General features: G+C 43.5%; 1 protein-coding gene across 1 annotated transcript in view; it reads left to right on the forward strand.

Moving 5' to 3' along the window:
* The window catches only part of DAP (death associated protein), a 233,457-nt gene extending 220,775 nt beyond the window's left edge, over positions 1-12,682 (forward strand). Inside the window, exon 4 of the mRNA XM_069219681.1 lies at positions 11,533-12,682. Within this exon, the coding sequence (XP_069075782.1) occupies positions 11,533-11,652 (120 nt within the window). The 3' untranslated portion in view covers positions 11,653-12,682. The remainder of the gene's footprint in view (positions 1-11,532) is intronic.
* Positions 12,683-13,751: the final 1,069 nt, after the last annotated feature.

Consider the following 13,751-nt stretch of genomic DNA (forward strand, 5'->3'; position numbering starts at 1 on the left):
ACCACCCCCACCCCCTTTCACTGTTTAGGTACCCCCACCTCCCCAGGGCTACAATGAAATTTAATTAGGGGGTCCCCAAGGGCCAATTTTTTTTTTTTTTCTTTTTTTTTTTAAAGGAGTGGTGTGTGCAACACCTCTCCTGGAGCGATATATGGCCATGGGAACCTCCACCCCCCAGGGCCAGCTCCAGCTTCCTCCCGAGGTGGCCACTATAGGGAGGTAGCTGTTTGCAGTTGCTTGGTGGGCTTAACGTATGTCAAACAGCTCCTGCTTGCTGTAAGCGGAGTTTTCACATTGCTCCCACATGCAAGGAGCTGCTATTTGTTAGTGTGGTTATAGGGGTTGGCGCAAGGCCTGGCGGCAGGCCAGGTCCTGCAGAAAACCTCAGCGCGGCCAAATGTTGTGCGTGGCAAGGGGTTGAGCGGTTATCAGGGGGTTGACCGTGCGTGGCATGGGGTTGGTTGGTTATAGGGGGGTTGGTGGCTGCAGGGCCTGGCCAGAGGCCAATCCCTGCTGTGCAAAGCCAAAGGCAGTGCATGATGCAGGTTTGGGTGGTTATAGGGAGCAGGCCGGGCCCAAGTTAGTTATTCCAAGTAACTATAACTTTCACTCTTGCCATGCACTTCTTATTATATCACTGTAACATTTGTTGTTATATTATTCATAAAAAATCTAAATGGTGGGGGTGCAAGCTGTTTTTTTCAGTGTGTGTTTGTGTGTGTGTGTGTGTGTGTGTGTGTGTGTGTGTGTGTGGGCATACAGAACTCTTCTTAATTGTTGGAACTCCAGCAAACAGTTTGGCTGTAAGAGCATTAAGGCATAGAAAAGCATTCCGCAGTGTTCCATTATGCCGGCCAGAGAGAGTGGTGCATTGCCTGCACTGTAGATATAATTTCACACATATATTTGGTTAATTGAAGCTGCTAAATACAGATTAGACTTGGCCAACCCTGAAACAGACAGTCCAGCCTAAACTGTTAAGCCACATCTCCCCTCGAAATGAAAAAGTCCTCATTCCACCTAAGCTGAACAAAGTGGGGCAATACTGTTTGAGCCAGAAATGGATCATAGGAGCCAATTAATACACCACTGTATCGCAAGGCATCAAGCAGGTCATTTTAGTACAGACCTTTGTTGTCCCATGACCCGCTCAGGACCAACTTCTAAGACTTCCTGCTTTGGCATCACTACAATCCGTACACACCACCATTTATTAAATTTAAAAAAATGCTTTCCCTTTCAGAAAGGTACCTCTCATTCTTAAAGTTAATGAAACCATTTGAAAACTGCTTAAATATATGTTCGTCCACTGAATAAAAGGCTATTTTCTTCTCGAAAAAAAAATTACTACTTGGAACAAGACGTGCAAGCAGTCAGCTGCTCCTGTGAAATACTTGAAGTGTTCAAACATTCACCGCCCCTCCCCAATCCCCCACACTGCACTGCAGCCAGGAATCCTCGGTCAACAGAATAAAGCAATGTGTTAGGTATACTCTTGATTAGGGAAAAAAGAAGACAGAGCCAACATTGCCATCCTACCACGCTGATACCCACCATGCCAGAGGAAGATTGTCCCCTCTCAACCTCAATGTTTTAACTGTCCCCAACCAATACAAACCTAATTTTAAAAGGCTATAGACCTGTAAAAGATTATAGTACCCCCTGCACCACCTTCACCGCCTCTGCATAGGCTAAAACTTTACGTTCCGCATTAACTGAATTCATCAATGACTGCCTCCAATAGACAGAAGTCCTCTTCATCCAGTAACACTTTATGGTCACACCTCTCTTCCAACAGATTCAAATCACTACTGGTCAATTGCAGACCTTCCTTGGATTTCCAAAATAATTGAAACACTCCTAGCTCGACGCAAGATAAAAAACATATGACATCCTAGAATTCACAATTTCAGGGTGGAACCACAACACTGGACTAATATGATATTTATCAAGTCTCCTTAAATGGCATTCTAGACGTTGTTGACTGAGACAAAAAATTCATGCTGCTTTGTTTCGGTCTGTTTACACAATGTATTACACCATTCCTCTTATAGCCAGTGACACTGACTTGAGCAATCACTAAAATGGTTTAGGCACTTATTCTAACAGCACAACAGTCTAGCTGAGTTATCACTCCCTTGGTTCCCAGTGATTTTTTGGGTCCATCAGGAGCTCCTCTGTTACATTTCCTCTTAAACATTTATGTAAAATATCTTATGGACTGCCTAAGGTCTCGCAAATGGCTTCTCTGCTGCTATCCTCCTGGCAATCATTCAAATGACCCCAAAGAAATTGAAATCTTAATGATATAGAATATCTTTACATTTATTGATCCAAGGCCAGAATCCTGGTTCTAGGCCTACCACTCGTGCCCCTCCGACATTATTTTGAAAACCTGTTACTATCAAACCTAAAGTCAGAAACCTAGATACAGTCTGGGGGGGGAGCTTAAATCGGCTTCAACTCCGAAATAGAATCAGTAATCAAATGCTTATTCCACAAGTTAAAGTAGCTCAGAAACCTCTGCCACATATTCCTCTTGAACATCAGATCTCTGTAGAAAGAGAGCGTCTTAACTCTTACCTTCTTACCAGACTTTAGAAAAGCACAAAACAGGACAGTAGACCTAATCTTCGGTCTCCCTGCAAAAACAAAAACCTTAACCTAACACTGCAGAATCCTGCACTAGTTAGCAGTGAAAGTTAGAATCAGCTTTAAAATAATCTGCCTCACTTTGAGACACTTTGAGGATGTTGTGCTATTATATCTACAGAACAGTCAAAATTCTGACCCCCTCCCCACCACAAGCCTCCACTAAAGTTTCCTCTACCTTTTAATGCTGTGACAACTTGTCACTAGGTGTGCGAGGGCACTGCCTTGCCACATTGAGCTGCCTCTTAATGTCCCTTGCCTCTGCCTACACTGCCGGACTCTTTAATATAGCCTTAGAACCCGCCGTAGCGGGCTCTACCGGCTATTAAAGGCCCGATCCCCACGTTAAATGCCCGAGCCGAAGGCGAGGGCATTTAACAAGGGAGAGGGACTTTAATAGCCGGTAGAGCCCGCTACGGCGGGTTCTAAGGCTATTAGAACATTCTGCCACTCAGGGCAGAATGTTCTATTAAAAAAAAAATGTTCACGGAGCCCGAGGGGATTTTAGGGATTAAAATCCCCTCGGGCTCCTTGAGGCTTTGTTCACAGCTGCTGCTGTGAACAAAGCGAACATTGGAATGTTGGCGCTGCGGGCTTTTACCGGCCAGTAAAAGCCCGCAGCACTCCATTGTTTTCAATGGAGCCCCCAGCATTCCAATGTTCTAATATAGCAGTTTTCATGGAAGCACAACTTTCATGTTTTCGTAAACACTGAGTGCGCAGGTCAGCCACTCCGGGCTTTTTTTGACAGGAGGGTATGGTGAGGGCTAAGACACAAACCAGCTACGGAGTGCTATTTAAGAACAAGGCACTCTGAAGGTGGATGTCTGGGTTGTGCATGTATGAGGGGCATACATGAATGAAACATGGCCCCCTGCAACAGGAATAGTCCATTTTTATTTAGCATACATACTATTCCTGTCTTAGGCAGCACAGTATATCTGTTAAAATGGAACTCTGTATGTTTATTAATGCATCCCTGAACTTGGTGATAAACTACACAAAGCAGCATGGGTGGCAGCTAATGTTCTTTCCCAGCTTCTGATACTGCTGAGATTCCAGCACAAGAAGCTGGGTGAAGACTTGAGGCAGGTCTTCCTCCTGCCTCTGCTGCCCTGTCTCGCTTGTTGTGTACCTTGCTGGTTCCTATGTCCAGCGCCAGATTCCTACCCTGCCACCAGCAAAGCAGTCAGGGTAATAACAAAAATTGCAAAGTGATTGCTCTGAGCATTTGTGACTGTTAGTAAACGCGTGAGAGCGACTGTTTGAATGTATCTGTGTGTGAGGAAGAGTGAATGTATGTGTAAATGTGTAAATGTGTAAGTGTGTGTGTGAATGATAGTCGGAATTGGTGAAAGATGAGAATGAGTGTAAATGAGTGTTTTGAGCGAGAGAAGGTGTGTGTAACTGAAACTCAATATGAGTGAGAATGAGTAAAGGAGAGGGAGTAAGTGAATGAGGGAGAGGGAGTTAGAATGAGGGAGTGAAAGAAGTATAAAGTGTATGTGTGAGAACTAATGAGTGAGAGACAGTGTGTTGAATCAGTACATTTGTGCGAGTGAGTTGCAGTGAGTATGATTTAATCAATAAAACTTTATTTCATCCAGACAGGCCATAAAAGTTGTTAAAAACATGAATCCATAGATACAATACAATAAAAAACCTTTATTTAAAACACACAATTCATATAATAAATATAGTAGCTCTAAAACTACTAGCACTCCGCTCAACCAATTAATAAGTCATTTTCCAACAATTTTCCTGACTTTGACAACTGATTAGATAAAATAAGCACACACCATGTCCATTTGTAACAGCTGCAGATATAACATTGCTTCCTTACAGGACCTAATGTTTAGTAACCTATTAAATAAAATGGCTCTTCTCTGGTCACAATATAAATCCCAAAATATGACCATATGCAACTGGGACTGAGGTGTCACTGAGTCACAAGGACATGGCATTAAGTCCCTAGACATATGTGTGTTAGAAGGGCGAGCCACCAAAAAGTGGGCTAAACCCAGAGGCAGCCTCATCAAATAAAATCTATATTGTCGAGGAACACTTAAAAATATGGCACGATTTGTGGGGTAGTACATAAAGGAAGGTATGCTGCCATCATACCTTTTCCTAGATTGCTACTCCATCTATCTTCTATAATTTGACTGAGTAGCTCATTCTTGGTCAGTAAAATAGCATGTTTAGTTATAGGCCCACTATTCTTAAATAGCTCAGATCTATTTATACTGCCCAGCAATTTCTTCACGTACATTAGCCACTTGCACTTATGGACTCCTTCAAGCTTCAGACAATCTAAAATCAATGACTGGGTGAGCGCTGCTTCCAGTCCTGCCTATATTGTGAGCCATAATAATACTTGGGCTAGTCTAACCACATCCTCCAAGAAGGGGAGACGATGTTCTTCATGGATAATAATAGCTGGTTTGCCTCTGGGAAGTGACGGCAAACTCCCCCAAAATTTGTTCTCCCTAATTTGTCAGGAGAGTAAGCCTGTATACCCCCAAAATCCTGCACCATACTTGGCGATAGGAAAAGACCTAGCTTTGTAAACAGTGATAATCAAATTGAGTGGCGCAGAACCTAATTTAGAGATAAATGTATGTAGTGATGCAACCGCCTGCTTATACTGCAGAACTTTAACTGCTTTAAGATGGTCCCATTTGCTATCGCCATACGAAATATGTAAATGTGGAGACACATTTCAAACGTGTCTTCAATGTAAAAGAGAGCTACCCAACTTCTAGGCCGACTGCAGACCATAGTGTAAGATTTTGCTTTATTGATAAATGGGCCCAACGCAGTCATAACATCAATAAATTTATCTAGCCCCTTTTGAAGACCCCTCCCTGTTCTGGCCATCAGGACGCAATCGTCTGCATTAAAAAAAAAAAGGTTGCTGCGAGCACCTATCTTTAGGGGTCTGTTTCCACCTCTGCAAACACCTGCTCAAGGTCGTTAATATAAAAGCTAAAACGAAAGGGTGCCTGAACACACCCTTGTCTGACTCCCTTCCCAACCTTGAAGAATTGAGAGCACTCTCCATTCAGCCCATACCTAACCCTGGCTTCCTCATTGTTGTGAAGTTGTGCCAACAAAGGAACAATTTTGGGGTTAGACCCCTGCTTAGTCAACATTTACCATAGTTTACTCCAGACGACATTATCAAATACTGCACTTAAGTCCACAAACACTAGCTAGAGACAAACCTGCCTGGCACCTACATACGTCTCTACCAACAGGTGCAGGTTCAAACATTGAGCAATCACTCCCAAAACCCTCCTAAAGCCATATTGTGCTGGCTATAACATTTTATTATTGGTTGCCCAAGATTCTAAATGGTCTAAAAGAATCCTACCAATAATGTTTGCTGTGGCATCAATCAATGATATAGGTCGACAAACAGATTGGATTATTATGATCTCCTTTTTAAATAATTGGAACAATTGTGCCTTAGACCACGCTAAGGGAGGGCTAGTATTTACTGCACATCTGAAAACGGTCAAGATAGTTGCCCATAACTCCACGTTATCCTTGAAGAGGTCAACTGAAACTCCATCTGGGCCTTATTTGGGAGTGGTCTATTGATCATCAATATTACATCGCTGGGATTTATGACCAGTTCCTCACTATTAGCTATCTGAGACTCCTCTATCACAAATTCAGCATGATCTTCCCATGAGTATGTGTTAAAATGAGTCAGGGTAAGTGAGGGGTTGTTGATGTGAGTGAGTTAGAACAAAAGAGGAAGAAGTGACTGGGTTGAGTGAGCATGCATTTTTTTGCTTAATAATCTGCCATTAGCCATGGCAAAATCAAGGTAATTCTTTGTTAGACTTTTCATCCTTGGCGTAGTCTCCCTTAACTTTTTGCCTCTGTTTCCCAGGTTGTTGATGTGTGCTGGACTCTGATTTTGCTGGGCACTGTACCACTGCTAACCAGTGCTAAATTGCAAGTGCTCCTTTACAAAAATGTGTATGTAATTGGTTTATCCATGATTGGCATACTGTCACTAGAGGTGTCCAGAGTCTGTAAATCAAATGCTACTAGTGGACCTGCAGCACTGGTTGTGCCACCCTCATAGGTAGCTCTGTAATCATGTCTCGGACCTGCCACTGCAGTGTCTGTGTGTGCAGTTGCAACTGTAAATTCGACGTGGCAAGTGTACCCACTTGCCAGGCCTAAACCTTCCCTTTTCTTACATGTCAGACAGCCCTAAGGTAGGCCCTAGGTAGCCCCAAGGGCAGGGTGCAGAGTATGGTTAAGGTAGGTCATATAGTAATGTGTTTTATATGTCCTTCCTAACAGTGAAATATCGCTTAATTATTTTTTCACTTTTGCAAGGCCCGTCCCCCTCATAGGTTAACATGGGGGCTCCCTTTAAATCTGATTAAAGTGTAGATTCCCTTTCGGGCGGATGGACATGTGGAGTTTGGGGTCTCTGTGCTCACAATTTAAAAATACATCTTTTAGTAAAGTTGATTTTAAGATTGTGTGTTTGAAAATGCCACTTTTAGAAAGCGAAAATGTTCTTGCTTATACCATTTCTGTGACTCTGCCTGTTTGTGGATTCCCTGTCTGGGTCAATTTGACAGTTGGGCTGGTTGCATCTCACACCAGACAGTGACACAAAGGGAGCTGGGGTGTAGTCTGCATTTCCTGATAAGCCATCTGTGCTAGGTGGTAGGGGAGGAGTGGTCACTCACACCTAAAAGGGCTGTGCCTGCTCTCACACAGTGCAGTCTCCAACCCCCTGGTGAGTGTCTGGGGCCTGGCCTGGGCAAGGCAGGATTTCACATTCAAGAGAGACTGTGCTTTGAAGTAGGCCTACTTCAAAGGAGAAATTGGGTTTAAGAAGGGGGCTCACCATGGTCTCGGCCATACCACCTGGTCCCGTTGTCTCTGCCTGACAATCACCCTCGCATCCCTCTGGTGTGGTCCCATGAGGGCCCTCCTGCTTTTCTACACACCCTCCTCGAGGTGCAGGGACTTCCCGCTCCTGGGTGTCGAGGCCACAGGTCCCCGACTCCAGGCCATCAGTCAGTGGGTGGTGGTAAGACCTTGGTAGCTGTAGTGGCAGTGGCAGATCGATATCGTTTGAAGAATGATATGTTACGGGTCACCGATTCGTGGCCCTTCTGGGCAGTGACCAGGGTGCCTTTTAGACTCACCACAGTCCATGTCATCATTTCAAACGGGAGTCTGAACTTCCCACCGGGAGGTCTATTTCGAACCAACACCTGGTCACCCACGTGCAGAGGTGCAGATTTGGCTCGCCTCTTCCATGACACTCGGTCATTGACAGATTTGCGTTGGCATAGTCTTTCACTGGCTTGCTCCTGCAGCGCTGTAGGTACATCACACTGCAGAATGGTGTCTTTTACTGGTCTGTTCATACACAGAGCCCTGGGTGCTATCCTGGTGGTGGCATGCGGGGTGAGTCTGTAGTCCCTTAGGAATGCGTATAAAGCCCAATCAACATTGTGGGCGTTGGCCACCGCTATCCTCAGTACTTTAGTCAAGGTTTGCATGAAACGTTCAGCCTCACCATTGGCCTGAGGCCAGCAGGGCGTGATTTTTCTGTGGACAACCCCCTGCCTTGCTAGGCAATCTGCGAATTCCTGACTAGAAAAGGGCGTACCATTGTCCGTTCTTAGTTCCTGAATGAGACCATGAGTGGCCATAACCTTTTCCAACCAAGGGATGACCTGTCCAACTGTGGTCGTGTCCCGTATTTCCACTTGAGGATATTTGGAAAAATCATCAATGACCACTAGCATGTGACGGCCGTCAGGTGAGCTCCCTAAGTCGGCACTGGCCCGCTTCCATGGTTTGGATGGAATTGGTTCCGTGATTATCGGTGCTGGAGGTTTGGATGGACCCACAACCTGGCAGACAGTACACAGGTGCACCACTCTCTCTATGTGGTGATCCAGTCCTGGGAACCATACTTTACACCGGAGTCTGGCTTTTGTCTTGACTACTCCTTGATGAGCAGCATGAGCCAAATCCTCTGTGCAGGATCGGAAGGACCAGGGAACTGCCAGCCTCAGTCCACGGAGCAGATTCCCTCTGGTGACACCGACAGCTCATGCCGGACCTAATGCAGGGCGGCCAAAGTGTTTCAGGCCTCTTCCGTCCTTCTGGATAGATTGTGTGTCATTTCATGCCATTCCCTGTGTGAACAGCTTTTATGGCAAGTTGGATGCATTCATCCTCTTGGGTGGCCTTCATGAACTCCTGCATAGACACTGGTAGTGGTCTGGAGCGCTCGACCACCAGCCAAACATACTCCTCCACGGCTTCTGCCTCATCCTTCTCTTGTGCTGACACCGGCCTGCATTTCTCGATAGATAATCCTCCAGATTTTGGTACCCTGGGTGATAGATTACCATGAACTGATAGTTCTGTAGTTGAAGGATCCACTTTTCTATCCTGGGAGGAGACGTGGCTGTGGATCTGTTGAAGAGCGGAACTGGGGGTTTGTGGTCCGTCACCACCGTGAACGTCTGGCCGTATAGATGTATAGACATTGTCATTTACAATGCCAAAAGCGCAAACTCTGGCAAATGCGAGACTTATTGCATTTTAAATCCTTATTTAAAATGCAGCACACCCAAGATAAACGGGCATCGTGAATGTAAAAATTCTGAATCTTGCACATAATGAATGTTTCATGACTTAAAGTGGATGCCTATTACAATGGCACATGGAAGTTAACTATTATGGTATTGGCGAGACCCTGTAGAACATTTTGGTAAAAATGGTATCAACTGCTAGAAATTATTAGGGTTCATTGGCCTACAGTAAAAGTAGTGAAATATTTCTTAAGTGCCATTTCAGAACCTATGACTCATTCTCTAGAAAACTTATGTGAAAATCGTGCTTTAAAATACACAGTTTGAACCCTATTTTTTCCACAAGCTTCTTGGGGGAGCCATCCAAACCCTCCTACAAGTTGGGCTTGCTGCAATTCAGGTCAAGCTTTGTGCACCATCACTTTCAAAGATCACTAGCCACCACTGTTTTAATTGTCCTAAAAATTGAACTCTGTAAAAGATGAAAAAATAGGCATTTCTAAGATTGTGAGCCTCCGTTGTGGAACGTCACCTCGATCATCTGAAACTCCCACGATCGTCTGAAATTCAGGGAAATGCAAAAAGCGTAACTGTCATTTCTCTCGACCCCTTTCTCCCTCTGTGAAGCACATTATGCAGACATCAGGCAGCATTTAAGGCATACAATGTTGACTATGTAAAGTAAATAACCAGAAATAAGTAAATGAAAGTGGGCAAGACATTTGATTGCCACTTGAGCCCTATTGCCCCAGTGAGCTTAGCATCCAGGCCTGAGCATACCAATACACCTTAGGCCAGCTCTTTGACATCAAGAACATAAGCAGAAATGCTACAAAGCAGTGGCATTTCACATATTTTATTAACGTTCTTTGGGCATGACTACTAAGTTCTGAATAGTACCCACCTTAATTTCCTAAGCGTGGTTGCTGATAGTGTGGTTGATTCACAGCGCTGTAAACGCATTACTGCTACCAGCCCAGCAGTACCCATTTTTATACGTTTTTCCAATTTTATTGGGTCAGAAGTTCAACATTTTTAAAGACCAGAAGTCCGTGATGAAAAGGCTTATACATCTAGAAGTTTGAAAGCAAATAGTTCAATAAAAAATAAAATCAGTTCTGAAAAAAAATAATACTGGTTAACAAATAGTATAAAAGGTGAAGGTTGTGTTAGAATTTAAATAACGAGAAAAGGTTGCCTTATGATTAGGGGATTGGTGTTACTTTGCAGTAACATTAAAGGTGGGGGTTACAGTAAGGGCAAGTGTGTACTATAGGGCTACCGTAAGGATTAGGCTTAGAGATACATATAAAGTAGAGATAAGTTAAAGAATAATTTTAGGGTTAGGCATTGGGCTTGGGCTTTTGCTTTGGTGAGGAGTTTAGCCTGCAGTAGATTAAGGGTGAACATTAGGGTAAGGTTAAGGCTAGTGAAAAATTTAGGGTTCGGAATCCAGATGGTGTATGTGATTGTGGTAGCGTAAGGGTTATTGATTAGGGTGCTAAAAACATGGTTTAAATGATGAGGATGGCTTTATGGGGATAATGAAGTTAGCAGTATTGAGTAAGAGGTGAGGTTAGGAAAATTATTAGGTTTAGGGCACAAATTTGAATACACAAAATATGAAGGTGTTAAGTGTTGAACTTTTGATTTAAGAACATATTTCAAAATGCATGAATTCCATTACATTTCAAAGTAAATGCTTCAAACTTTGCGTTCAGTTGATTAAAAGTTCAATTTTTTATTTTAAAAAGTTAGCCTGGATTTTGCTCCTTTGGCTATATCTCCTACATTGTTGTGCACAGTTTACAAAGCTAGGACAATGCTTGTGCATTTCAATTGCTGTATGGTGTGACTCTGCTCTCCACAGCCTTGGAAAGACTGTTTTCTTAAGTAGGATTCTACTGAAATTTGTAAGTCGGGACTCAATGTCATTGTGCGACTAAACAACATAAGTCATCCAGCACTTACACTGTTGCAGTGATGCACAGCAAATGTTTTTTTAGTTTACGAAACACATTGCTCTATCTTTACATATGGCTGTTGTATTGAATTATTAAAATAGTCCGGGATTTTGCAATCAGGTTGGTGAATTGAGGAAATCTCAGAAAAGATCATATTATTTTGTAAATTTAAGAACATGTGTCATTCTGTGAGGTCATCTAATAACTTTTCATGCACTGGCACAATCTTTCTCTTTTAATAATCTTGCGATGATGATGTTTTTCATTATTCCATTAACTCTATGATTGTAATTTAGTAGATTTTTTCTTTATCTTTACAGGGTGATAAAGACTTTCCTCCAGCTGCAGCTCAGGTGGCTCACCAGAAGCCACATCCAAGTGTGGAAAAGCTTCCTTCTGCACACCAGGTCAATCAGCACATCCATCAACCCCGCAAGTGAAGACTGCGTTATGGAGGGTGCAAGGAAAGGGGAAAAATTGGCAATTATTGAAATAGTAGTGAGGAGGGAGAAAAATGCATCTTGAGGGCCATTCTGCCAATTCAGTCAACAGACTCCTTTCACCCTCTATGTTTTAAGTTGATATTAACAAAACTTACTGTCTTACAGTATTTGATAGCATTCAGCTTGGGCCTCATATCAGTTGTAATTTTCTCCCATTTTTGTGCCTTTAGCATTAGCAAATACATTCTCCCTGAATGGTGCCCCATGCTGAAAATTGCACTAAAATGTCCGATTTGTTCACTTGATTGTTTGGTTTAATTATCACATTTTTCTCTTTGCTTCAAACTGTAATGCTAAATATAGGCAAATCAGTGCACATGAAGAGACTAGTCGTAGTTCAGTGTCTTATTTAATCATAGTTGTTCGCCTGTTTACATTGTTAATACCCCTGGATCCTGCATACAAAAAAAATAAATCTTACCTTCTGTAAGACGTTTTGCCTTAAAATTATGATTGGTACAACTTAAATAGTTGATCAATAAAGTTAATTATACTTACTTAATAAAATACCTATGCATTCTGTTTCCTTGTTAATATGTTTATTAGCATAGCCCTGGAATTGCATGAATTGTTCTGTATCATCTTTTCAGCAATGTTGTTTTTGTCATTCTCTTTTCTTATGGACCGAAACTAATTAAAATGTTTAAGAATTATTTGGAAACTGATGCCTGCAAGAAACGCAACTCATCGGAGTTGAGGTATCAGTTGGGAATCTTTAATAAGATTTTTTTTCTGTGGGTTAATTATCTTGGATTCTCAGGGGGCACATGCCAAAGAAGAAAAACTAGGGAAGACAAGTTGCATAGAATTTTAGCCTGTGAGAATCACATGGCATTAATTTCAGAGATTTTAGATAAAATATATTTGATGTCATCTATAGAAACAACTTATCTAATTGTGTTGCAATGACACTAAATAAAGAAAAAATTGTATTGATGGTAAAATAAAGAAGCTTCTGTGAGATTCAGCAGGTTTCTGTTTTTTTGTGATAGCACTATCTGGATAAATGTTCTTTTTCTTAAACTGAATGTAGCAAATTACTAATTTTTGGGTCGAACAAAGTTGTCAACTTAACACTGTTTAGTTCAAAAGAGCTGTATAGTATTGGAACTATTTATATATCTTTTCATAGGGAACAGGAGGAACCTTTAAAATTTCGGCACTGATCAGCGTTGTGACTCGCCACCTGCCCGTCTCCCTGTTTGCTGCCCGGGCAGACAGGAGGAGGAGGAGGCTGCAGCACGTTGCTGCCCAACCCGCTTGCCATCTGAGCTGTGCGTCGCTCACCCCTTTTCACAGTATGGCCCCAGCAACTAGAGAGCGGTCCTGTGGGAGTGAGTCATTGACACTGCGGTGCGCACTGCAGTGCGGCTAGTGAGCAAGTGAAAAGCACAGGCTAGTCTCTTCAGGGTCTGGAAGGTGCCAGTGCAGCAAAGGAGCACAAGCAGCTAAGGGAGCAAGCAGCAGCTGTAGCAGTCTGCCGCTGAGCGTGCGCCCAAGTACCCCACAGAAGCAGACCATTTAGGTATGGGTGCGGCTTGTGAGTACTCCAGAGAGACCCGCTTGCCATCAGCCCACTTGTTCAGGCCTTGTCAAGGCCTGTTATCAGCCGCCAGGCACTTACCTGGGGCACCCAGGCCTGGAGCACCCAGTCTAGGACACTGTTACTGCCACTGACCGCAGCAGCCAGCTACTAGCAAGTAAGCTATCAAAAATATAGCAGACTACAGACAGTGGGGCTGAGGTAATTCCAACCAGGGACAGGGACACACAACAAGACAGGCAAATGCAACCCTCCCACACTGGATCGGCAGTGAAAGGCAGGAGGGGGGTCTGCAAAAGCTCCCAGTACCCCTGGGGGAGGGAGGGTGAAGCAGAGTGTGGGGAGAATACAAGGACCTGCAGCTCCCTCCTTTTGATGGCCCATGGCAGGATGCAGAATTTAATGAGAGAAGGCGGCCCCAACAAACTGGGGGCCTGCCAAAGGGGGAAAGGTGAAGCACACCTCTAGGCCCCTACCAACGACACAGGTGGTG

Source organism: Pleurodeles waltl, chromosome 2_2 (assembly GCF_031143425.1).
Source record: "Pleurodeles waltl isolate 20211129_DDA chromosome 2_2, aPleWal1.hap1.20221129, whole genome shotgun sequence".
In the NCBI taxonomy this organism is placed as follows: Eukaryota; Metazoa; Chordata; class Amphibia; order Caudata; family Salamandridae; genus Pleurodeles; species Pleurodeles waltl.